This window comes from Anser cygnoides, chromosome 3 (assembly GCF_040182565.1).
Source record: "Anser cygnoides isolate HZ-2024a breed goose chromosome 3, Taihu_goose_T2T_genome, whole genome shotgun sequence".
Classification (NCBI taxonomy): Eukaryota; Metazoa; Chordata; class Aves; order Anseriformes; family Anatidae; genus Anser; species Anser cygnoides.
In genome coordinates this window covers 83164436-83190119 of record NC_089875.1, presented here as the reverse complement: position 1 = coordinate 83190119, position 25684 = coordinate 83164436, and the positions used below count along the sequence as shown (strand labels likewise).

The 25684-nt window shown below is 39.7% G+C and overlaps 1 protein-coding gene across 1 annotated transcript; it reads right to left on the bottom strand.

The window, feature by feature from the left end:
- Positions 1-101: 101 nt before the first annotated feature.
- UBE2J1 (ubiquitin conjugating enzyme E2 J1) lies at positions 102-25684 on the bottom strand. Its single transcript, XM_048049478.2, has 8 exons — positions 25508-25684; positions 16430-16503; positions 15173-15304; positions 14435-14519; positions 13521-13626; positions 11085-11214; positions 6950-7081; positions 102-2068 (listed from the first exon to the last, which is right to left on the bottom strand). The coding sequence occupies exons 1-8, from the start codon at positions 25536-25538 to the stop codon at positions 1799-1801; spliced, it is 960 nt and encodes a 319-aa protein (XP_047905435.1). The 5' UTR covers positions 25539-25684; the 3' UTR covers positions 102-1798.

The following is a 25684-nucleotide window of genomic DNA, read 5'->3' as shown; positions in this document are numbered from 1 at the left end:
CAGCACTGCTGTTTTGTGTGCCCGACCTCTTTCACAATGCTCTCCTGTGAGCCCATGTTTGCCATTCTCGAATGGAGCAGGTACTCAAACAACAAACCAACTAGGAAGTACAGTACTTTTATTTTAAGAGGCTATGGGACCTGTAATTTTGTTGAAAAAAACATTTCTAACAAAATAAATATACAAACACTTCACGTACATATAGGACAGCAAGCTGTTCTGCAGTGGAATGTGAACTGTTTAATAAAACCTTTTTTTTTAATCTTTGTTCCACGAACAGGACTATCAGCAATCCACAAGTGCCAAGAAAAGTTGTTGTTTTTTTTAATTTTAGATTTCAATAACCCCTCTTAAAACACAGAATGGGCTTTACTTATTTTAGAAGTTGTTACAGCTACTTTAATGTTTCAAAACACTAATACACACTACATTTAACAAAATCTAGGAGAGGTGTAGGTAGCTTTAATAAATACTTTCTCAGAATCACAATGAAAATCTAGCTTAACTCAGTGTTATTTACAACAACAAAAAAAGATCAGCTAAATTCCACTGTCTTTTAAATAAACATTCTAGAGTGCATTAAAATCAGAACACAGGTGGAAAATTATTCCACTGATTGCTTTCTTCTACTTCACCGCAATACTTAAGATTCCACAGACAAACCCTCTTAAAACCTTAACAATTTTCAGTCTACTGCCCAAATATATGATTTCACAGCATTCATGAATATCTTAACCGTTATTTATTTTTAATAAACCGGTAATACAGAAAGCCTCTGGGCCCAATACTGATTCCAGGTTACAAACTACTGAAACAAAACAAATAAAACCCCTGTGATAGCTGAAACAGAACCAAAGATTGGCTTGAAACAGTTTATTACTACCAAGGTTTTAATAAATATTTCTCTTAAGCAAGTTCACATATATGAGAGTTTAAGTATAATAACGTTTAAATTTTCTCTAAGAAATAAAACCACATATGAAACTTTCAGTTTAATGCCTTATGTATATTTCTGGTATAATTAAAAGACAATAGCTCTGGGTAAATAATTATATTACATATTTATAACTATTGCAAGAATAGACATGTTTATATAATCTTCAAATTTTAAAAAAAGCAAGATATACATTTGAGAGTATTAGAAGAGGACATTCAAATCTTGCAAATAAGATTATCGAATCTTATTTCCAAAAAAATAAAAATCAAAATAATGCAAATAGTTTTCTGGCCCCTTCTTACCTCCCCTACTCCTTTCCCCCTTTCATACACGCAAACCAGAATCTCAACCAATTTATGTGTCCCAACCAACTAGAAATGTGTCACGGTAAACAAACGTGGTTACAAAACTGTATCCCCTCTAAATTAAGAGCTCACTGGGGCCCAAACACATCGTAGTGTTTCATTTCTTAATTCTGTCTCCAAGGTTAGATATTATACTAACTTAGATTGGGTCATTAACTGCATTTATGTTCTATTTAAAAAAAAAGTGAATCAACCACTTTTTTAAACTGTCTTTTTCTAGTTAATAAATTACTGGAACTGACTCCCCTCACACATGCCTTAACCTTACTATTCCACCACACTGTTTCTCCAAGAATATTGTGGGCACTAAATTAACACTTGCTGTAGTTAAACAGACTTTTCTTTTCTTACAAGTAATGTATCTGTAGGTACATTAACATTCATAAGGACTTTCACGTAAATACAAAAGTAATTTTTGTAAACAGTTCTTATGTCAAACCCAATACAGAATGTTCAATGAAGCCTTCAAGTCACGGGTCTTATGGGAGAAACAACCCTATAACTCAAATATATACTCATTAGCCAAACATATTCTTCGAAATATAAGAGCTGCGAGGGCAAAAGTCAGAAGGACGATCAGAACAGTTGATCCGGTATGGTTGGCGTTGACTCTTGGCTGCTGTACCCGATTGAAGTCGGTCGAAGACGGAGCCCGTCTCTGACTCTGCTGCTGGGCACGGCGCTGCCGGGGGCTCAGAGACGTATTAGTGGACACCGATGGAGCACGCTCTTGACTGGACGCTGCGCTGCTGCTCTGAGTTTCAGACTGAAAAAAGAAACACGAAGAGTTGAGGCAAAACAGTATATGAACTGATGAATAAAATCATCAGAACTAAAATATACTCTCCAGATAATTCTTAATACTTGAAAGTCTGATAAAAACGTCACTAGTAGTTATAAGATAACTGCTATTACTGTTAGTGTAAGGACAAAATTGAAGTATGTAACAACCTTGAGAAGAACTCTATTTCAAGCTCCTAATTAGCAGTCCTACGGACATGAGAAGTCTGAAGAAAGCCTGTCAAGCAATATTTGAATTCTAGAATAGTTTCAAATCAAGATACGTCAAATATCTTTGTCTAAAATTTGCTTAACTCCTTGCAGTTCAACAGATCTTTAGTAATCCTCCAGACCGTAAAGTCTCTGAAGATTTGTAATGTCACCTACACTGCAGAGGAAACAAGCTGGGGAGGACAATGTAAGAAGGAGTCCAGAGTTATAAGTCCAGAGGACTGTAATTAAGCACTGCTTCCTGTGAACAGCTGGGTTCTGCTCTCCTCACCATCACAGGGTAAGCAAAACACAAATCAAAACCCCTGAACACAAAACGCCCAGCAGATTCCTGCACCCGTCACAGAGCTCTGTACCTATGCATACACACACCTATTGCCCTCTACTGGTCACAGGTTGGGCTGCCACCACAGGCAGCGACAAAATAAGCGACAGCAGCTGTTACTCAGCTCAGGAGAGACTCATCCTAAAGCAGAATCATCTTTCGGTTTGTAAGGTTGAAGCCATGGGTTCTGGTATTCCACTGGTCTGATCCTGCTTCTGATGCTGAAAGGCTCAAACTTGCAACATCAAAGCTTTAAAACAGTGACACTGCACAGCTGTTGGAAATTAAAATTGAACTCTGTCAAAACGTTTAATTCTTGAAACAGGAAGGCAGCTGACATAACTTTATATATATAATACATATCTATTATACATAATGTCTTCTTTTCACTTCTCAAAGCAGATTGCAGGTAATTCCTTGTAATCCAATCTGTAACTATTTGCAAAAGTAGCTTTCCCCCCCCCCAATACAAAAGGGTTATCATTACAGCAGGCAAAAAGGGAATTCAGGACATTTTGTTTGCTTCCAAGCAAAAGCCTTTTAATGACACAGTATCCGTAACCTTAAGCACTGTTTTGGCACATGACCTGCTATGACCACAAAAGATACCCTTCCCACACCTGCCAGAGAGGGAATGTCCTCAGCTGAGTATCACGTTTGGTGATGCATGAGACAGTACGCCACACGAAGTCCCCTGACTCTCTGGCCACATACTCTGTACACGGGGGGAAAAAAAATCTTCAAACTGTCACCTGGTGAGTGATTTAACTAGCCCAAGGAAGAGACCTTCCTTTCCTTCCTACTCATCACCAGTATTTCCCACTGTTTATTATCAGCAATAAAGTACTGCTGTAATTACTTGCCACATTTGACAGCTTGCCTGTTTACACAGGTCTCCCGCCCAAGCAAACAAGCAGCCTGGGTTGCTTCAAAGAAAAATATGTTTAAATGGATTCATTTCCACCTGGGGTTTTATCAGCAGAGACAGCCAAGAACATCACAAGCAGCTGGGGTGGTTTAATAACCGACGGGCAGCTCAGCTCCACCACACAGCTCTCCCCCTCTCATTCCTCAGAAGGAAAGGGGGAGAAAACACAACACAAGAAAGAAGGAGAAAAGCTTGTGGGTTGAGATATGGAGCAGTTTAATTAAAGGAAAAGAGAAAAAGCAAAGGCCACACAGAAGCAAAAGGAGAAGACAGTCATTCTCTGCTTCCCATCAGCAAGCAATGTTCAACCACGTACTGGGAAGCAGGACCTCAAACCTTTCATAGCGACGTAACTTTTTCATCCGTCCACTTCCCCAAGTTTTATTTCTTAGCGTGACCTCACAGGGTACGGGATATCCCTCTCTCGGGTTAGGTGCCAGCCTCTGTCGCTCAGAGAGCTGCACCACGCTCCAGCCTCCACCGAGCAGTCCCACAGACTGCAATGAGAGCATGCACAGTGACATTTAGGTGGTCACTGGGATGGCAGGTGGCCATCTGTAGCTGAGTCTGAGCTGACTATCTACTATACCTTACCTCAAAATCATTCTTTTGTCAGATGTGGTAGAATCCCGTTTTCTTAATGAAAAGGGCAAGTACTTTCATCACGTCAACTTCCAGCAGTACCTTGCTTGCAGTCTGAAAACTCAAATGGGAGTAATCTACCATTACTTTGCCCTGAGCGGACATCAAAAACTACTGATTTTTATTTATTTTTTTTAAAGTATGCACATTTTCTGGAGTAGCCTAGTCAGAGGCGTTTTGTCAGACCATTCTGCATTGGCTTTACACTCCTCACAAGTACACAGTATTAGGTGAAACGCTATCTTCATCTCCACACGTTGCACTGGAGAGACAACCTCTATCCCTCCATCTGCTTTTTAGATGACAGGAACTCAGGAAACATACACTTGACACTACACTGGGAATGTACTTCATTTATAGCTTGAGAGCAGGCCAAAGAACACACGGTAGTAATTTTAAGTGTGGCATCAAAATACTGGCTATTGGTATGGCAAAATAACACACACACAGGAGAGATATGCTAGCGTTGCCGTTAATATAAATAATTGCCATTACTAAAACAAAAGTACTATGTCAAATTAAGTTTCAAAACCTAAAACCCATGCTTAACTGTGAAATATTTTAAGTCTTGGTGGTTCGTTAGTATGCTATATTCCTGAAGGAAGGGGAAGTCAATTCAAAATATCTTTTCTTCTGATGGAATGAGAAATTCTTTCTTCAGCAGTAAGAGCCCTGCGCAGAAGAGTGGGAGCAGACAAAGCAGTGCCCATGCCAGAGAGCCACACCACTTCTGATTACTCTTGCACACAAGAATTCAGCTAAACCTACTCCAGAAAAAGCATCACTGTGCTCACAAAATTCTTGCTATTACTTCATTGCAAAACCCTCTGTCCGTTCAAGTAGCTTAAAGGCAAAAATCACAGAACAGACAATTGCTGCAGAAAAGAGCAAACTCACCCATAAAGCAGTCTGTAGGAGATTGTTTTCCTAGTGTAAAACCTAGCCTGCTGATTTTCACCTCTTCACCTACCGTTAGACCCTTTCCTTAGCATCTATCTGTTGTAAGTGTCCCAAGAGCAGAAGAAAGATAACACAACACAGGCAATACTCCATTCCTCCTGCTTGATTACTGCAACTTTTTTCCCCCTTCATAGTGTGTAACAGAACGTAAGGTCCCATAACTTCAGAGTTATGCATATTACATCTACTATTTCAAAAAGAATTACCCAAGATAATTCAAGGATTTAGCATTGGGTCTGCCTCCACTCTTTTTATTATTTAAAGTGCATAGATTTCAAGTTCACAACAGCAATTTTTCTCCAATACCTTTTAATTAAATATGCATTTGTGCAGCAAGTGGTAAACATTTTATCCAAAAAGAGAAAAGAAACAGTTTTGATGTTGCCCCCACCTGTGACTTTCAACTTAACAAGGCTGAATTAGGTCTCTCCAGAAGAACCACCAACTTAAATGAAATTTATACATGCAAGAAGCCCAGCTGCGTAGAAAGAACCTGAGACTTGCATGGACACTTTCATGCCGATAAGCAGATCAAGGCCTCTGGCCCATACGTACTATGGGAAGATTTCTGTACGCTTTAGCGTGTAGAGTACCCAACTCAGAGAAACAGGTATTTCTTCAAACTCAAGTAACGCTTATGAAACAGTGACGTTCTGATCCCTTAAAACATTAATCCGCTTCCTCATTGTTTAAAGTCTATGACAAACATTTTAAATACATTACTATGATGTTTAAAGCTTTCATTTCACATAGGACTGTTCTGCTGTAAATTAAGTTCATCATCACTTATTAAACCAGCATAACTGAATGAAGCTGTTCTCAGAAATGGGAGTAAGCAAAATTAACCTTTTCTGAAGTCTCTCTTTTCTTTTCCCCTCCCTCAAGAAAATGCTACTGATGCTTTGGTATTTTGGCTCGTTCTACTGTATTAGCTAGGATTTGTATTGAGAAGAATAAAACAAAATGGTTTATTAAATCCTGAACAATCTGAAAAAATCCTTCTTGTGGAAAAAAAACGTCTGCTATTAGCATGTTTATATTTCTACATAGCTTGAGAATATGTTGCAAACATGCAACAGATGGTCTGACGTTATTTGACGTGTTTTAGTTTTTTTAACCAATCTGCAGCCCCATCCTCTCTAAAAAACACAGCTTAGCTGGGATTTGTCTGCAATTTACCAGTGAATTTAGATTGCATTCACCACAGTCGTAACAGCAGCTGCCTTGGCCCACTACCAGGCCTCGGTCACTTCCAAATCTATTATGTAAACCCTACACCTAGCAGTATTAAGACTTGAATCTCATATCATTTACTTCAAACAGTAAGAATATTTTAGTCAAATTTACTTAGACCATAAAAGCAGGAAGATATTCTTAATATTTAAAGGCTACAAATTATCACTGCAGCAGCTTTTGCCTCTAGCTAAGAATTCTATTGAAAAACATCTGTGATCTATTATGCAGAGGGTAAGTAGTACCTAAGACACCATAATACTTTAATGAAGTGTTACCCCATACATTAAAGGATCTACTGGGAATACGAATGGATAAAAGAAAGTTATTTGATGTTTGTTTTTTAAAAGAAGAAAAGTGAAAACAAAAGATCTCTATTGTCAAAAGCAGCATACCATTTGCTAAAGTCTTTATAGAGATGCAGAAATTTTACAAGAAACATATGGACTACACACTCTCGATGAAGCCTCCTATCAGCTTAATAGTACAGATTTCGTGTTCAGACTATGCACATACTTGCATTGATAAAGCTCAAACACGGACCGTACCATTGCACTGGCTGGATCCTGGAATGCTCGAGCTGCACCATCCTGCTGGGGCTCTGGTGAAGTGGCAGAGCGGTTCAATCCTGATGAGTTTGAAGGTTCAGCATCTGACTTCCTCGATGAATTGACTTCTGCCTACAAGGAATAGTACATAAATGCACTTCAGAGGCTAGATCAAAATTACTCCAAACAGACTTGGCTTTTCTTGGAATGTCCATTCTAGGGCATGCTGAACGTAAGATTTACTGAAGTGATCAGGTACGTCAACTGCATTTCAACTCATCATCAGGTTTAAGAAAATCTAACTCTTAAGAAAAAAGACTATAGATGAACAAACAGCAGTTTAGACAATATCCCAGTTCTATTTTGCATTTGTTGTTCTATTTGTTTGTACATAATAACGGGTGTAACATTAAAAAAACACAAATGAATGGAGCTAAAAAAATTATTCAGAAGATCCAGGACAAAATTATGCCAGAAATAACAACCTTATTAAAACTCCTGTTTCTCATGATCCTTAAGTAAGGGCTGACTAATGCTGTCATGTGTGGACAAATATAGCCTGTTTCTCAGCAGGGATAATTAGCCTCAGGTGCGTGCTATGTTAATGCATCTATAGTGGTTCTAATACCAAAATTGCCTCAGAGTCAAAATGGGTGCACGTGCGTGGCCTGATTCTGGGTCAGGCAGCCATAACTCAGCTTTCAATACTTAAGCTTCAGCACAAAAGTTAAAGTAAAAATACAAGTCTTAATAATACTGTATTATATGATTTAGAAAATGTCTAATAAGCACCAATTCCCAGAGTTTAGGCCTCATGCTTTTGGAAATTTGAGACATTGATAGACCTATAGTGACACATAGAGGATCATTAACAACACTCTTGCTCAAACAATATACTTGCTTGCATTAATCCCTTTGGAATGGAGAAGGACATCACATCATAGTCCTGAACCGAAACACTTTACAACATATACATATCCAAATTTAACTAAAAAAATAGGAGGAGGGGCACAGGACCAGGTCAGTTTTTAATCAGCAAGCTAGTCTTTCTCCTTCAGGAGTAGTGTTACACCGCCCAGATCATGTTATCTGGATTTTATTTTACTTTTTGCAAAAATTACAATTCCAAATCTAAAAACTAGTACCTTTCTTCAAATACAGATGTAAGTAATGCTACTAAGAAATACAAACAGTATATTAGAAACAAACCAATTATGTAGATAAGCTAATAAGATCACAGGATAATATTCTTCCACTTTACTATCTGGGGGGAGGAGAGAGAGAGGGGATTAAATTCCCTGTTTCTTGATATACGATTTCTGATTTTCTTGAAATACTATGTCACTGAAATGATCTGAAGATTTAAAGATTTAAAAATACTTCCTTTTGCACTGATCTACTATCAACGCTAATATTAGGATAGTGCAAATTACGACTCAAATGTGAGCCAAACCAAATCAACACAGAATCATGGAATAATTTAGGCTGGAAAGGACCTCTGGACATCACCTGGTCCCATTCCTTCCTCAAAGTAGGGTCAAGCCCACTCAAGTTTGGAGCATCTCCAAACCTGGAGATATCACAGCAACTCCAGGCCGTGTGCTCCAGCATTTGACAACCCACATGGTGAATCTTCTTTTCCGATGTCTAGTTGCTGCTTCCTTTCCTCAAACTTGTGACCACTCTTCTTAGTACCTCTGCTTTTTCCAAGAAAAAGTTCATTTAATCTTTTCTGTTAATCTCTGTAAAGCATGTGCACTGCAGCGTGCATTTGATTTATTAGTTTATGAAAGGTTTAAGTCTAGTATGCTAAATATAATACTTAAATTCAAAAATATAAATAAAAATATTTTATTTTTATAAATAAAAATAATACTAAATTTAAAAAAAAAAGGTACTCCAAAGTTTCCCAAACTGAAATTTTTTTCCAAACTAGTCTCTCTTTTCTCCAGCCTCTGCTGGAGCCTCTTACCTCTGCTTCTGGAAAAGCTAGAGAGAACATAGACCTCAAGGAAAGATCAACATATTTAAACACAATTAGGGTGGATGGAGAATAAATTCTACTACAGAGTATGCCCTGTGATGGCACCATGTAGATATACCATAATGTTTTACAGAAATACAAATGCTATTAGTCATATCTTTTATTTTTTCTTTCATTGGACTGGAATTTATGGTATATAACATCTAAAATGTACAAGAAATGCACAAAACATTTTGCAAGTCAACATAATTCTGATAAAAATTGTAATTCTCTATTGAAACAGAGAAACAAATGTGGAAGCTCAAAGCAGCAGAAAAACTAATTAGGAAATGCCTTTTTCCCCCCCTCCTGAATTTCACATTTCTTTCCCAATACCAATCACAAGCATTTAAAAAAAAGTTGTAATTTTGCTTAAGGCTGGTATGAAAGAATTTCTTATAATCCCAGGATCATCTAAGAAAGTTACGGAACCTCTTCTGTAAGGATGAAGATGATGCAGACACTGCCAATATGTTGCTAGTAGAAAAGCTCACCCAATTATACATCCAACTGGCAATTTGATGTGAAAATCTTACCCCTTAAATTGGTAAGGAATATGTCCAAATTACTGAAAGCTTTTGTATTCCTTGCTACTTATCCATACTATTATTTTGCTACAAATTCATAAGTTGTATATCTCGGTCTAACAACATATAAACGTTAAACATCACAAAGCCAAGCAAAGCAGAGAAGGTAGGAAGCTTAAAAAACTGACTTGAAAAAAGGAGGGAAAGAGCACCCAGTGAAGAGGACTAATTTGCCTTGTATTAAAACAAAACAGAATGAAAGATTGCAAAAAGATTGTAGAAACCTGAATTTTTGTTCATTGTTCCCTCATCGAATGCTTTCTCTTAGGAGATAAACATGTGGATACATGAAATGCATCAATATTCTTTAGAGACTGATGCCCTTAAGTTTTTAATTTTAAAAATTAAAAAGGTATGAAGTATGAGTTTTCTTAAAAAAGAAATTATACTTAGATATATCTAATATTTCTGGGATGAAGATTAGCAGTGCTTAAACAAAAAACACTGCTACACTTTTTAACCCTTATATATTGTAAAGAAGCCAAGAGCAGTTCAGTCCCAATTGTTTCTCTGGGTAGCTCAGCTTGAAAACTCTGTGTCTGCAGTTCCTCATCCTTGTAAAAATATTTTGAAGTGTTTTTATCATAAGCAGTAGTACACACAGACTTAACCACGTCAACATGTGTAGATGTGAGATCACAAAGGAACACACATCCTGCAGAATTGGCAGTGATGCTTAGGAGCAGGCAATCTTCATTCTCAGGGAACACAAAAAACACAGTCTTTGGAACAGCGTTAGAAAAACACTGGCAATAAAAGGGACATACTAGCACTCCCGCCCTGAGCAAGGATGCATTCTGCACCAATGCCACATTGTCATATTATGTTTCATTGTAGATCCCTGCCTTCATGCACAGCACCCTTCCTTAGTGGAAGAATGACAACTTTAGTGGAAACCCCAATGAAAAAACAACACTGTGCATGCAAGACATGCAATTTTCTAAGGCACATATTTGGCTAAACAAACCTTAATTTTACTGAAACACAAGCTAGAGAATACATTTTTGGTTAAGAGTCACTTTCATACCAGAGTTCAACTTTCAGTATCTTCATCTGCAGAGTAGTTCAAAAAGAATTTGCAACCATTTTTCAGTAGGAATATGTTTTATTCCTTTCATAAGCCAAAAGAAAAAAAAAATCACAAAGGAAAAAAAAATTAGGTTAGCTTTGCCCAAACTTTCCTAACATATTTATGATAAAACTAAGTTCGGAGAATTTAATCATGTTATTAGTGACTAAAAACATGAAACTAAAACCAATATATGCAGTTTTTATCATAGTGGTCACCTCTGAAATTATAAATAGTCAATCTCTGCTTGAGATGCACAGTTTATTCTTTGTCACATTCACAGAGATCTACTTTCATTTTTCTCTTTCAGTCTGTCCTAAAAAAAACAGGTTTCCATATAGTGATTTGTGAAGGTTTATAAAATAACGCGTTTCCCTCAATTTACAAATTTTTCCTCCACATTTTTTTTTTCACATTCTGTACAGCAGAGAAAGAAATTTTAAACAGTTACTACACCTTGAAGCTAATTTGTCTGGCAAGTTCTTTAGCCTCCTTGTCCGCCTGGCTTGACCCACTTCCTGATGTTAGTGGTAAGAGGGCTGTCTTCATAGATGTGCCACACATTTCACAACAGAAGTCTTGTGACCTGGCCACAAAATGACATAGCTCAGAATGAGATGTTCTCAATCTTCTCGTGTGCTTGCTTAAGCAAACTATTTGCAAAACAATCCACAGAAAGATAAGTAGTTTCAAGACCAGTAGCTTAAAAGTACCCTTACCCCCTCCCAAAATGCATTACCTTGAAAAATTGTATTAAGAATAGTCTATATCATAAATACATATTCCCTCCAACGTTTAGGAAAATATTAGCTTACCTACATATTACGACTACCTAGTACTATATTAATAAATTTTAACTATGTTAAAAAATATTTTAGATATAAAGCAAATTAAAAGTGTATATTATAAAAAGTTAACTATTATTACAAATATTAAATGATACTCAGAAGTTTGCACCTCAAGTCCAGGAGCTTCAGCTTCTGCTAGAGCATTACCTTTACTCTTGCACACAAATTTGTCTGTAGGACATACTGAAGGCAGCTCTTCATGCTGACCAGAAATGCACTTGTTATCATACTACCTGGACCGACCCAATAAACCCTACAGGTTTATAAACCCTGTGCAGGGTTTATTAGCTTTGACACAGTGCCGTGCTGCAGCTTCTGATTAGCTCAGAGTACAGGTGGAATAAGCTTGCATCTGACAGCAAAACAAGGCACTAGAGCCCTGGTGATCATTTAGTTCAGCTTCCTTGCTAGAAATAAGGTCAAGTAAAATTATTTGCCCAAGTCCATTTCCAGTCATGTTTTGAATACCTCGAAGTTTGATAAGGATTCCACAACCTCTCTGGACAACCTGTGCCAGTGTCTGACCACCCTTAAAACAGAAAAGTGTTTTCTTGCACTCAAATTGAATTTCATGGTTCTCCATTTCTGCCCACTGCCTCTTACGCAGTCACTGGGCACCACTGAAAAGAGCCTGGCTATGCCTTCTTTACACCCTCTCTTCAGATATTTGTGCACATTGCTAACATCCCACTGAGCCTTTTCTTCTCCAGGCTGAACAGCCTCAGCTCCCTCAGTCTCTCTTCGTACGAAACATATTCCAGCCCCTCAGTCATCTTCACAGCCTGCCACCGAACCCAATCCAGTAATTCCGTACCTATCTTGTATCCTGACCTGGACACAGCCCCAGCCTGGACCCAGTGCTCCAAATGAGTCTCACCAGCGCTGAGCAGAAAGGATCACCTTCCTCAACCTGCTGGCAATGCTCATCCTAATTCAACCCAGAAGGCTGCTAGGCCTTCTTTGCTGCAAGGGCACTTTGCTATCTCATGGTCAACTTGGTGTCCACCGTGACCTGCAATACTTTTCCTGCCAGGCTGCTCTCCAGTCAGTTGGCCCCCAGCACGTACTAGCACATGGGGTTATTCCTCCCCAGGAGCAGGACTTTACATTTATTTGTTGAACTTCATGAGATTCCCCTTAGCTCACTCCTCTAGCCTGTCTAGGTCCCTCTGGATGGCAGCACAACCCTCCGCGATATCAGACACTCCTCCCAGTTCCGTACTGTCTGCAGACTTGCCGAGGGTGTACTCTGACCCATCATACAGGTCATTAACGATGCTGAATAGCGCCGGTCCCAGTATCAACCCCTGGGTACACCAGCAGCGACTGGCCTCCAGCTGGACTTTATACACCTGATCACAAGTCCTTTGAGCCACGCGGATCAGTCAGTTCTCAGCCCACCTCACTGCACACTTACCTAGCACTTACCTAGGCTGTGCTTCGTGATATTCCTCTATGAGGATATTAAGGAAGATAGCACCAAAAGCCTTGCTACAGTCAAGATAGACAACATCTGCTGCTCTTCCCTTGTCCACCAAGCTAATCGTTTCATTGTAACTTAAAATTAGATTTGTGATTAATTTCCTAAAATTATTCAGAAGCTGTTACTTCAGATTTTTTGTTGTTGCTGTTTCATTATGTACTTGAGGGAAACGAGGCCTCATTATTATGTTTGTTTTCTCCATCTCTCACACTAACTATCACCTCCATCACATTTATTTTCTTTCCGCAGCACAATTACCACTGTATCATAGTATTAATTATATCTCTAAAGAATGAATTAGAGATGAACCTCTAATTTGACCACACAACGTTGGCAGGAACACAGCCCTCTCAAAGTATTTAATTGACTGTAAGTTCTGAGCTTGCACAATATTCAGGAAAAGAATACAGATACAAGGCACAAAGCTTTTTTTTTTTTTGTCTTTTAATTTAAAATGAATGTGAGAGAACAGTCTTGAAGTGACTTTTCCTATTTACTCAATGCCTTACTGTAAAAGATAATACATAAGTATGTACCCAAAGTAACAAAATTAGTGCTTACTTCTTTGCAAGAGCTCTTCTTTCTTCTGGTGTATAATCTAGAGATCCTATTGCACCTTCACCTTTGGTTGGCATAAATCCAATAATGGCTAGTAAAGCTGTTCTTACTAAAATTGGGAAACAGAGATACAAATAAGGTTGCAGAAACAATGGTTACTTCATCTTACTCTACACTCACTAAGAAAAAGTTGCAGTTCTGCCCACAAAACTTCACTTTGTCCAAAAGAGCAGTCTGAACTTCATACAAGCAGCACTGTTGGCTTTTCTGTTTGTTTTATATGGAACAAGAATTCTTTTTTTGAGCTTCAAATTATAAATGAAAATTAAGGTCTTATATTCCCATCAGCCAACACGGAGAAGGAAAGCTAAGTTGTTACAAAAATGCTGCGTAAAGATTACAGTTCAAAACTTCAAAAATGGGCTCCAAAGAAAAATGGTAAGGCAGATATTAATGTAAGTGTGCAGGTGGTGGAGCACCAGCAACAGAACTTGCATCCTATATTCTTACTCAAAGTGGGGGTGATAATCTTTCAGTTCTCCTTAACATTTGCAGTGTCAATGTAATTTCCATTTATTCTTCTAATACCGTAATAATAAAAAAATCCTGACAATAGAATCATTAGCTTCTAATTCAGTTGGGCTTTGTCAAATAAATCAATGCAAATAAATCAATTAACGCATGCAAAAGCACAAAGTGTTATTTCTGCTCACTCCTCAGTGAAGACCAGAAGAACAGTAATTCCAGGGTTTCTTAGAATTCAGGGAAGCACACAAGAGGAGTTCTGCTTTACATCACTAAGAATTAGTTTGCTTGATGCATGAACTATCGGCGAAGTTGTACTGTAGTATTATTTTTCAGTTTAAAGATCTAGTTGCTCAGCCCGGGTAACATTTTCCAAGCAATTTGTTACTTACTACTCCATGAAGGCTGCCATGTTTCAGGATGATGCCCTGAGATGCTTAAACAAATTTTCTTCCCCACTTCAAACCTGCCATTGGCCTTTAAAGGAAAAATAAGGATATAATAAAATGTGCTTGATTTTTTTTTTGTATAAGTTATAAAAATGATCATCAAGTAAGTCTATATACCAACAATTCTTGACAATTGTATCACTGACAACCTCACAAAAATGGCATTTGGCTTTTTGAACAAAGAAGTTTGCCATTTGCCTCTATTCATGCACGAAGGGACCCTTAACTGATACCTCATATGTCCCAATGCAACACAATGGCTTGCCTGTTACTCCTTTAATCCACACACATGTGGAGAGCCTGCAAAGCTATAGGTCCGTGAAACTAGACAGAACTACAGGCCTTTACCCATACCATAGGTCTGCCTTACACATGCCAGGAGAGACCAAGAGGGCCCAAGGAGGCAACAGAAAGTTTCAACATCCACATCAGCGATTAGTGTTAGTCTTGGGGAAGACTAGGTGCCAAGTTTCATGTAATAACAGAACACCAAAGTCTTGAAAGACTTCTGATATTACATTCTTGAACACCTTGATAGACTTCCGGTATTAAATTGGCAGCGTTAACTGTAACTTTCTTACAAAAATAATAGTTCCTTAAGTACTGGAACCTCTCTCTGATACCTAAGGTAAAACCAACTAATTATGTTTAAAAAAAAAAAAATACTAGTAAACGTCTTACCGTCAGCAAAATAATGCTTGGTGGTTTCATGGGATATTCAGGTGGTAATACTATTCGCCCGTGATAAATTCCTCCGTCGAAATCTGAATCTGGAGGGCCTCTAACAGTAAAGTGCCATTCAAAAAGATTATCCTAAAATGCCCACAAAAATAAACATGTCAAAGAAGTAGACATCTAATCACCATTTTCTTGCAACAAGGACAGGCTAAAGAAGCAACAAACAGCAAGTTTTAAGAAAACAGAATCAAATGGAGGGTAAGACAACCAACAGTGTACAAAGATTTTGCCTACAAGGATAAATGGTGTAGCTTCCTGGTAGTTTTCTTACAAAAGGCCTTTGTTGGGAAATTCAAATTCATCATTCAAGGTCTTCATACTACTTGCACCAGTTATGACAAGAGTTTTATTCCCTGACAGATGGAATATTCCGAGACAAATAAAGGACATATTCCGAGACAAATAAACTTGGTCTTTGCCCCATTGAATAATAGTTTCTACAGAACTGAGAAGAAGCCCACTCCAAGTAAGAACATTAACAGCCTCCCCTGTCAAGGTCCCTTCTGTGCCCAAGGCAACTCAGGTCCCAGAGAACTTCTATCCTTGTTTGTTTCTCCACAAAGACTTCTGTAACAGCTACCTTACCTTACTGCAACAGTAGAGTTTGGAACACTTTCATTGGACATGTAAACAACTTATCCTTAAGTATTATTTCTTGGGGATTCTGCGTTTGGTTTTGTGCATCAGATCTTGGGATGCTCACAACTTGAATATTTGCAAACAGAACAATTCTTACTGTTACCACAGGAGTCCAATGAAGCTTGCTGCTGGCGAGTGAGATCTCGTAACTTATGCTGAACATTGGTATCACATGGCTGTGACTGCCCATCTAGCTGTAACTTTTTCAAGGATGGAAGGGAACCGCTGACATTTCCAGCATTTCCCATCATCTGTCACTGTTCTCTTCCCAGTAAGCCAATGTTCTAACCCCCAAAATAAGACTTTTATTTAAATTACAATAGCATGAACCAGACCTTAAGTTTCACCTCAGAAAGTGGAAAACAAGTCACAGACCAAAACTAGTCAATAATAACAAAAGCTAGTCAATAACAACATATATTTTATAGCACCTAGAAACATGCTACCAGCTTCAAGCATGTATCTAAACATCAAGTTTTAAATACATATGCATACAGAGAACATATAGTATACATTACACAGCCTCATTACAAGTGCCTGTAAACACATGGAGAAACAAACCTCCAAAGGCTGTGCATGATAATGATCTGTAGGATCCTTCAGTTCTGCAGCCTCCTTCATCAAACGTTTGACAGCTGAAAAAGAGAAAGCACAGAAGATGAAAATACAGAAGAAAATTAATGCATACTGCACACAAAAATGCGTAAACATTTCCTGAAGAGCTCCTTTCAGCTAAGTTTTTTCAACTCACATCATGCTCTTCACTGGAGTTAATAATCCAAGACACAATATCGATTACTCACACTGAATAAATCTTTTAAATGAGTCATGTAGTACAGAGTTATGAAAAATATGCTGCATGGTCTCAAAGTTTCTCAAAGAAACCCCTTAACACCGTGACTAAAGCAGCATTATATTATTAATTGCACCGAAGATTGAAGGAAAAACAAATGTCATTGACAGAGTTTCAGTATTTAAATACAAGATGTACATGACCACCAAACCTATTATTTTATCGTAACAAGCTTTTTCCTGACACCTCTCATGACTGTTACATGACTAGTCCCTTAATTAATCCAAAAAAGGTGACAGTAAGATTTGAGAAAAACCATCACATCAGTAGCACGAGGAGATGTGGTTTTATACTGCATTTGAAAACGTATATGCCCAGCTAGAAAAAACTGACCCATGTCTTTGTAATTTGAACCTACTACTGCAGTTGGACGCAAAAGTATTTTTCTATCCTAAATTCGGCATACTCTTTAGTTACCCTCTCTAACCTTCTAAAACGGAATCACCAGCATCATCTGTATTTTCTGCATCACCTTTTTCTTTTCCCTTCAGTAACGTTTTGTCTCATCACTTGTCCAGCCAGGTGCTCTCGTGAGCATCATGCATTAACTCCTAATAAACTCAGCCAAATTGAAAAGCAGACTAAACACAACAACCACAGACAAGAAACTGAAGGATATGCCACCTCATGAATGAGGTTAGGTAGAACATCCTTACTATCCCCTACTTATTGAAAAAAAAAAAAAGAAGAAAATACCTAAATACCTATTAACTCATTAAGAAGCTATAATGGGAACAGGAACCCTTACTCCATCACCCATGTTCAATTCAAACCATAGATGTCACTCTCACTTGTATAATTACCTAAATACAAAGAAGGAGAAAGACTGCCCAAATTCCCTTTTAACAACAGCCTTTGGTAACACTACAAGTGAACCATAACTCTGATTTACAAAGCCAACTCCATGGATTTTCCTGATGCTACGAGTGAAGCTACTCTAACCTTCCAACAGAGTCATTTTAATTTCAATTTACTGTGAAAAGTCCTTTTATTTATTTGCACTGCCTGACAGCTATAAATAACAGCACAAAGTTTGAGAATTTCACGTCTTACAGCCCAAAAAGCAAACGGACTACGCGGGAATTGGCTGCTGCCAGCTCTCCTCCTTCTGCCACTGCCATCAGGAGGCGTCGATAAAGCCCTGCAGAACCCATGAGGTCATGCCGCAGGCAACAGTGGCTGGGATCCACCAAGAACAACTTGGCTCTTTCATCTGTAATGAGGTTTACCAGTTCGTTAGTGAGGAATAAGAAGAAAAATCAGCCTAGACCAGAGAAGGTCTGTCTGGATACTTCCCTTCACAAACTGAAAAAAATAAAGTGGAAGACATCAGCTGAGCTGATGTGCGAGCAAATCCCATCAAGAAAAACCATGAGAAGACCAAAAGAAGAAGAAAGACCAAAAGAAAACCATGAGAAGACCAACACGGCTGCCAGGTGTGGACTGCAAGCAGCTGGGCTCCTGGTAGGCAGAATTCAAAACCATAAGCAGTTTAAAGCATAGTTTTGTTTGTTTGTTTTGAAAACATAAGCCAGGCTACAGATATTCTATTTTAACAAACCTGCATAAAATATATCAGAAAGAACCTGAAATACTGCTCTACCCTTTGAACATGAAATACACCAAAATATATCATTTAGCTTTTGTATACTATAGAGATAATTTGCTCATATGAAGTTTTCAATATTAAACAACTTAACACGTCTTACGAAAAAGCAGCACGTGTATTTCCACATGGTTGAGAAATGTCAACGCAAGTTGCATAGATCTGGCTTGATCAACAAAGATTCATCCTGAAAACATGGAATGTAATGTTTTTCAAACCCACTAAATTTGTTAAATACAAGTTGCTGTATTCACGAACACAGCCCCTCCTTTGGCTAATGGAAACCGCAATGGAAAAAATGAAAATCATTTCCAAAGTCTGCCTGCAACAAGTACATGACACTCATCCAAGCTTCGTTAAAAAGAATTGTGATGCAAAACGCGGCATTTCAGCCCACATGAAATCACACTGAGTCATCCAAGTAAAAGTTTGGCAGTGGCAATTCTGAAAAATGAGAACATTTTGGATCCATTCAAAATAAAAATTGCAAACTGTCATCAAGTCAAAAACCATCACTAGCGTTTTTTTTTTTGGGGGGGGGGGGGGCGATAACACAGTTAACAAGCAAAATTTGTGTGATGTACACATGTATGACTTAATGACTTGCAGATTTATTTCTGTCAAAAAGATGTGTCCTGGTCAAATCCTACTTCCTGGGATGTTTAAGCCATCCCACAACTTCTCTTCCATACAGTGGCTTCTCCTGGACCTGCCCTGAAGTCACATTCACGCACTCCTGACATTTTGTCCATTTAGAATAGTCTGCACCCAGTAGCCCAGGAAAATACTCTGTACAAAAAAATAAAAATAACCAAATGATCAGCCTTCCTAAATGCAAATATTACTGCTTAAAGAAAGGATGGGATTTGAACATTGGCGGTATTCATCTTAGATTTGTAAAAATAAGGTGTAATATTTTCCTGCTATTGTGAAAATAAAGATAGCCTTAAAATAAAGCAATTATATTTAGCCTTACAGCAGACTATTAACAAAACAAAGCTCTGTATTTAACAAGGTGGAATTTTACCTCACTCTTACATTATCAATGAAGATATGCAGGGCAATCAACTGAGCTGACCAAGATCACCGTGTTATATTAATGCAAATAATACATAACAGTGCAAAAAGATTTATTTTCACATAATGAAGTCAGCACATTTTTCCTCAGTGAAAGTCCAGAAAATGTGATCCAAGTAATTCAGTTCCAACTGCCTCTAACATTCAGATCGTCAGTGAAACAAGTCTGTGTTTGTGATCAGGCTTGCATGTGACATTATCTTCCTCAAATGGATAGCAGCCAGTTAATTCTACCCATTTTCCGTTCTTCTGTTTGGGGAAGAAAAAAAAATGTACATAGACAAATAAAGCAAGGAACCAAAAATAGCTGGCATAAAGCTAGGGATCTCAGTCTTTCAAGTTGACTTACCTGATCTGGAAAAGGAGAAATAAAACAATCTAATAGCTTTTACTGCTTCAGGAAATGCTGCCTACTTTTTCTGTTTTGTTTTTGTCTTATGGCAGCTATAAATTTTTTTTTCCATTTTTAATGAGATTTAGAGGTCTACGCAGGAGAAATACAGAAAAAGCAATCTTTGGTTTTCAACGGCTCTGCTGACCAAGACAACATAGGTAAGGTGTAATTTACTTATCAAATCCAAGGTTTCCAATTAACTTTATGACTAGGAGTCCTATAAAATGTCTCTGGGATGAAGGGTTTTAGAACTACCTCGAGCCCACTTAACCTATTAGCAAAACGCAGGCCATTTTCATTGCCTGTGCGTCTATTAACACCACCACAACCTACAACGAGAAAAATAGTATTAGAAAATAATAAGAGAAAATAGCATTAGCAGAATCCAAGAGCATATTTCATCAAAACTGCTCGATGAATTTTAGATCGATGATGTTTTGGGAAAGTCCTTTTAAAACCAGCTGCTTTTTCCCCCCACAGCACCCTGTCCCAGGGCCATCACCAAGGGACTTCAGAGCCCAACGCCCACAGTGCCACCTCCTGAGTGGGCTCCCATAGCCCCCAGGGCACATTTGAGCCCCTGCGTTCAATCATTCTGTATTTGTAGGGAAAAGAGTAGCCAAGTTGCTAAAGGCAAGTTGAATTTCAGCTAAATGGAAAAATATCAGTGAGGTCAGTTGGCGGTTCCACTGCACAAACACTAATCCTGGCTCATTTTTTACTGCACGAACCAAATTTGTGTGTTTGTTAAGTACACAGGATTTCTTGTAAGACAACAACACTCAATGAGCTTTCAGATTTTAAGTTAAAAAAATAAAAGATCACTAAGTGGTGTGGTCACTAAACAAGCACCAGGAAAGCATTTAAAGCAAAGAGTCACATTTGACTCTTATATCCGGCTTTCCAGGCCGGAGAGTTATGAAATACTTCTATGACAGCTGTTTATTATGGAGAATCATAGTTTTAATCATAGCTTTTAGTGTTTGTACTCTCTAGAAGCTGGTTTATTACAACTACACGTAAGGAGACAGCGACAGGTTCACACCTGCTACCTGCACAGTGTCACCAGATAACTGCGTGCTACCTGCTCCCTTACAGATGTCATTTTCCTGGACAGCTTAAAATATGTGAATGATACATGATCGTAGTGAATTAAAATGCAATAAAAGGGGAAAAAGGGACAGGAGACAAAGTACCCTGAAATAAAAATTATAATCCTTTTGCAGAATAGTGCCAAATAGCATCTACTCTAGAAATAAAACTAAGTTACCAGACTTCAAAGTGCACTGCACATTACTAACGCTTTTGTCCTCCACCTCTACGTTCTTTGTCCCTATTCGTTTTCCCCCCATTCTTCTTATCCCTTCTGAGTTCACATCTGTCTTCAACTAGGTTTTTGAGCTCCTGTAAATATTTTTGTATGTCATTTCACAAAAACATCACTTAACACGTAAACTTTGCATGGCAGTTTATATAGTCAGTCTTGAATCAAGACCGCATTTAAAGTTTCCTAAACACTAAGATACGTGGAACTTCTTTGTGATGGGGACACGTGAGCTCTTCTCACATCATCCAAAAACCAAATTCCTGGAAAACAGGTGGCCAAGTCCTTAAACCACTGACGAGGAGAATGAATATACTACATATTCTGTTTCTTTAATGCTCTTCTCCAAAGCACTTCCCGCTGCCTCGGTCTATCATGAGACAGTGGACCACAAATCTTCAGTCTGAAAACTCAGCAACAGGAGGGGAAAAAAAAACCACATACTTGCATCAGACCAAAGCTCGTTTACATACAAGGACTTCCACATTTTCAGTCTTCTTGAACAAGAAAGCCAACAGTAGAAGCAACCCATAAAGCTAACAACTCTTCCCATAGCACCAGTGACCACCTTATCAAACCTTCATCCTACAGCGATGGAGGAATGGGCAAAATAAAGAAGGAATTAAAAAGCTGGTCTCAAGCACACGGCATCACCATTTTACAGTCATCTCTAACTGAAATCTACCACAGTTTCAACATTCATCTAAACATCTTAATCTACAGAAAGCAATTTCTCTAACACTGTATTACAGAAATCACACTCCTCTGTCTAAATAAAAGCAAACGGAGATAATCGGGTCTGCTTGCATCATGTGCTGCTTCTGCTATGTTCTCTGTTAGAGAAGTTCCCATTTTATGCTGATCTTTCGAGATAATAGAAAAAAGTATTAGAAGACTGAAATGTGCAACTGCAGAGCTGTAACAATTGTCTGGAGCAGCCACAGGTTCCAAAATCTCTTTTATTTTAAAACCCAGTTTGACAGCTGCTTAAACTTTTGCTACAATAACAAACGGAAGCACCACTTGCCAAGAAACACCATTTGCCAAGAAGCCAGCCTGCTGCTTTACATCTCCAGGCCCTCAGATACATCCTTCCCAAGGCCCACAAGGCTCCTGCACTCATACAAAGTATTTAGAAGAAAAAAAAAAAAAAGAAAGGAGTACTTTTAACTAAACTACTCTCTCCTTGCTCTCGCCCTCAGGAAGGACGGACCTTTATTCTTTGTCTGCCTGGTACAGCACTTTTTCTGCAGCTACATTTCAAAACCGTTCAGTCAACACAAAGCAGGATAAAGTCTATCAAATTTAAGATGCTGGTTGAACACACTAAGATCAAACAATGTCTTCAGCTTTAATCAAATTTTAATGTCCATTAAACCTTCTATTTTTCTAAAAATCAATCTTTATTTCATTCACAGAAGATACTTAGCAGGACAGCACCCACTGGCTATTTCCTATTGACTGGTTGTTACGAACAAAGAACCGATGCACACTTGGCGGCGGGGAATACTCCTTACTTGTCAAAAGTATAGACTGGAGAGAAAAGTACAGTTCATAGGAAAAGCGTTTATTTACCCTGCAGCAAGCATAATAAAGATGATGGATAAGAGGATCACAATCTAGGCACACTGTGTTCCCTGCACGCCCAGGATGCACAGGCACTGTCCCTGGGCAAATGCAGGACGTACGTACGCCCCATTTGCTCTCCCCAGACCCTCAGCAGCCCCACCAGGCAGCTTTGAGATAAGGAAAGTCTGCTAAAAACAAATACAAACACACTGAAAACAAAACAAAACAATCTCTGTTCTTTGTAGGCTCTGTGTGAGTAGCTGTTTCTAATTCCTCATACGTATCAGTGCTAATACCTGCCGAGACGCCTGGTAACACCCCACGTGAAAGAGGAGGCCGAGGACTCCTGTCGCTACAAAAGCGCGACTACAAGATCTGGTGTCCGCCTTGCAGCAGCCTAAGGGTCACAGCATTTGGAAAGAGTAAAGCGCTTATTCCAAGTAGCTGTCTTACAAATCTCAGAAACAGGGCTGTTCCTGAAGCATGAAGAGGATGAAGTCCGTCCTTTAGTCAGCAGAGCTTTAATACTGATGGGAGAGGTTTATCGGCCATACGGTAGCAGGCTGATATACATTGACTAATCCATTCCGGAATCCTAAAGAGAGAAAATAGCTTGCACTTTTAGAAGTGCCAAGAATAGAAATAAAAATATGAAGCAAAACCTTAAAAAGCTTTGCCTTGCTGAAGCAATACCAAGACCCCTGAAGTACAGCGTGTGAAATTTTTACTCTTCCAAAAATTAGTGGTGGGAGGAGAGAGCTTCAGGTGAATGCTGAACGCCTCCATACTGCCTTGCCCTAACAGGGTGACCGAGAGAAGCCAGCGGTGGCTTTGCACACCAGCACCCCAAACCCAGACCCACAGCGGTCACGCCACACGGCTCTGGATAAGGCAGAAGTGCCAGAGCATCTGCAGCACTCTGCAGAGAGGCAGCGGGCATGGAACAACTTGAATTGCCTCGTGGAGAGGCACCGTCTTGTAGATGCGCTGGGATGAACTAACATCTACTGGAGGAACCCTGACAAGGAAGGAGATGAATATATGGGCGAGCAGCAGCCAGCAGCAAGACAAAATTGTGTAGCAATGGTGCTCTTTATGTAGTCTATCTGGAAGCACATTTGTTCACGAACCCAGTCTAGCACACCTACTCGCAGAAGTGGTGCCCACGCAGCCACATGTCACCGCTGAAGAACTTCACCTCGTGTCACAGCTTTACAGCAGAATCTGACTTAAGAAGATCAACAAAAGGACAGGTTTCTGCTAACAAAGTTTTCCTATTTAAAATGTTTTTCTCTGATTGTACTCGATTTTTTAAAAAACTACCATAACTGTTAAAGTACCATACTAAATACTAAACATTGTAGGTAGTATTTGCTCTCTTTAAAACTACTGAGCAGGCAGAAGTCACCATCTGGAATCAGAGTTTGCTCAAGTCCAACAGCAGATTTCAACAGGCAAAGCCTCTCGTGCAGGTACAGAGCAGTTATTTTCTTCCACTATTTGAAATGGTAAACAGGGTGGATTTGTTATTAAGTATTTCACTATGTTTACATTAGTTAAAGCCACCTTAAGGTTAGAGCAGTCTACATTTCTATCTTCAGCCTTCAGATGAACGGCAATTGTAAAAATAGATATTACAATGCACATTTAACCATAACAAATCTGTAAAACAAACAGAAGTATTAAATAACTGCATACGCATATCTAGCTGGTTAGCAAAAAGAAGTGGTAGGCTAAGGGGAATGGCTATATACAACCAAGTCAACTCATTTTAAAGGCTAACAACAGTTGAAGAAACAAGATTTATTTTGAATCTTTTTGGTATTGAATACCTTTTTCCTATATTTCTAATGAAAAACTTCAACATATTAAGTGAATATTGAAGTGAGTTATCAAACAAGCTTTGTACAGACTTTGTATAGACCTTCACCATCCATATGCCGCGGAGCACGTTTGACTTGGGGAAGCGGTATCGACCCACTGTATGAATCATTTGCCTGTCCCAAGTGAAGTTTGTCTGCCATAGAGCTGCGCAGGTGGCGAAAATCGATTTCAGCAAAGGGAATTTTCACTTGAAAACAAGAGGAGCTCGTAACAGCAGAGGGGAAAAACACCTCCAAGCGAAACCACAAATATTTGCCCTCTTCACCCAGCTCCCACGGGCACATCACAGAGGTTATCGCCACCGTTCCCAGTGACGTGGCAAACCACAACTGGTGAGCATGTTTGTGTGGCCTTGTCAGTTCACACCGCCAACACGTCCAGCATACGGGAGGGAAGAGAAAACTGTGCCTTCCTGGTGTGTTGTTGTATAAATCCAAGGCGCGCACCGCTCGCTCCGTGCTCCCCATCGCTCAGTTATGCAACCTGGGCGTGAGGAGGAGGAGGAGGAGGAGGAGGGAGGGGGCAGAAGACACAATTTAGCAACAGGTCCATCACCCAGGAGCAATGTTGTGTCAACAAGCCTGCCATTTGCATCGGTCAAGCCCAAGTCACCGCGGCGCTGAGTCCCTCCCCGCCTCCCACCACGGCGGCAGGGCTCCGGGACAAAGCCGCCATCCCCGGGGCTGGCAGCACCTGCTGCCCGACAGCGGGCAGGGGGAGCAAGGGCAGAGCCCGGCCCCAAGGCACCGGGCTGCGGGGCCGAGCCGAGCCGAGCCGGGCTGGGGAGAGGAGAGGAGGCGGCTGCGGCTCGGCCCCAATAACAGCGGCGGGTGCCGGCGGGGAGCGACCCGCACCGAGCCCCGCTTCCCCCCAAGCCCTTCGGCCGCCGGGCGATCCCCGCTGCGCCGCCCCGGCCCTGCCCGCGGCCTTACCGGGGTTCTTGAGGTTGTAGCGGCCCTCCATGGCGGCGGGCGCCGCGGCTCCGGCAGCGGGGGACGAGCGACGAGGAGGAGGAGGAGGAAGAAGGCCGGGCCCGGCCCGCCTCGCCCCGGGAAACTCCCCTGACGTGGCAGCGGCGGCGGCGGCCCTGCCGTGGCCGCGGAGGGAGG

What these genes read in the sequence shown, in the direction of transcription:
- UBE2J1 (XM_048049478.2), bottom strand. Translation starts at nt 25,538, where the DNA reads ATGGAGGGCCGCTACAACCTCAAGAACCCCG. An exon ending in ATCATGCACAGCCTTTGGAG is followed by an intron (nt 15,305 to 16,429) that starts GTTTGTTTCTCC and finishes TGGGCATTTTAG; the next exon opens with GATAATCTTTTTGAATGGCA. An exon ending in CCAGACAAATTAGCTTCAAG is followed by an intron (nt 7,082 to 11,084) that starts GTGTAGTAACTG and finishes TATTCCTTGTAG; the next exon opens with GCAGAAGTCAATTCATCGAG.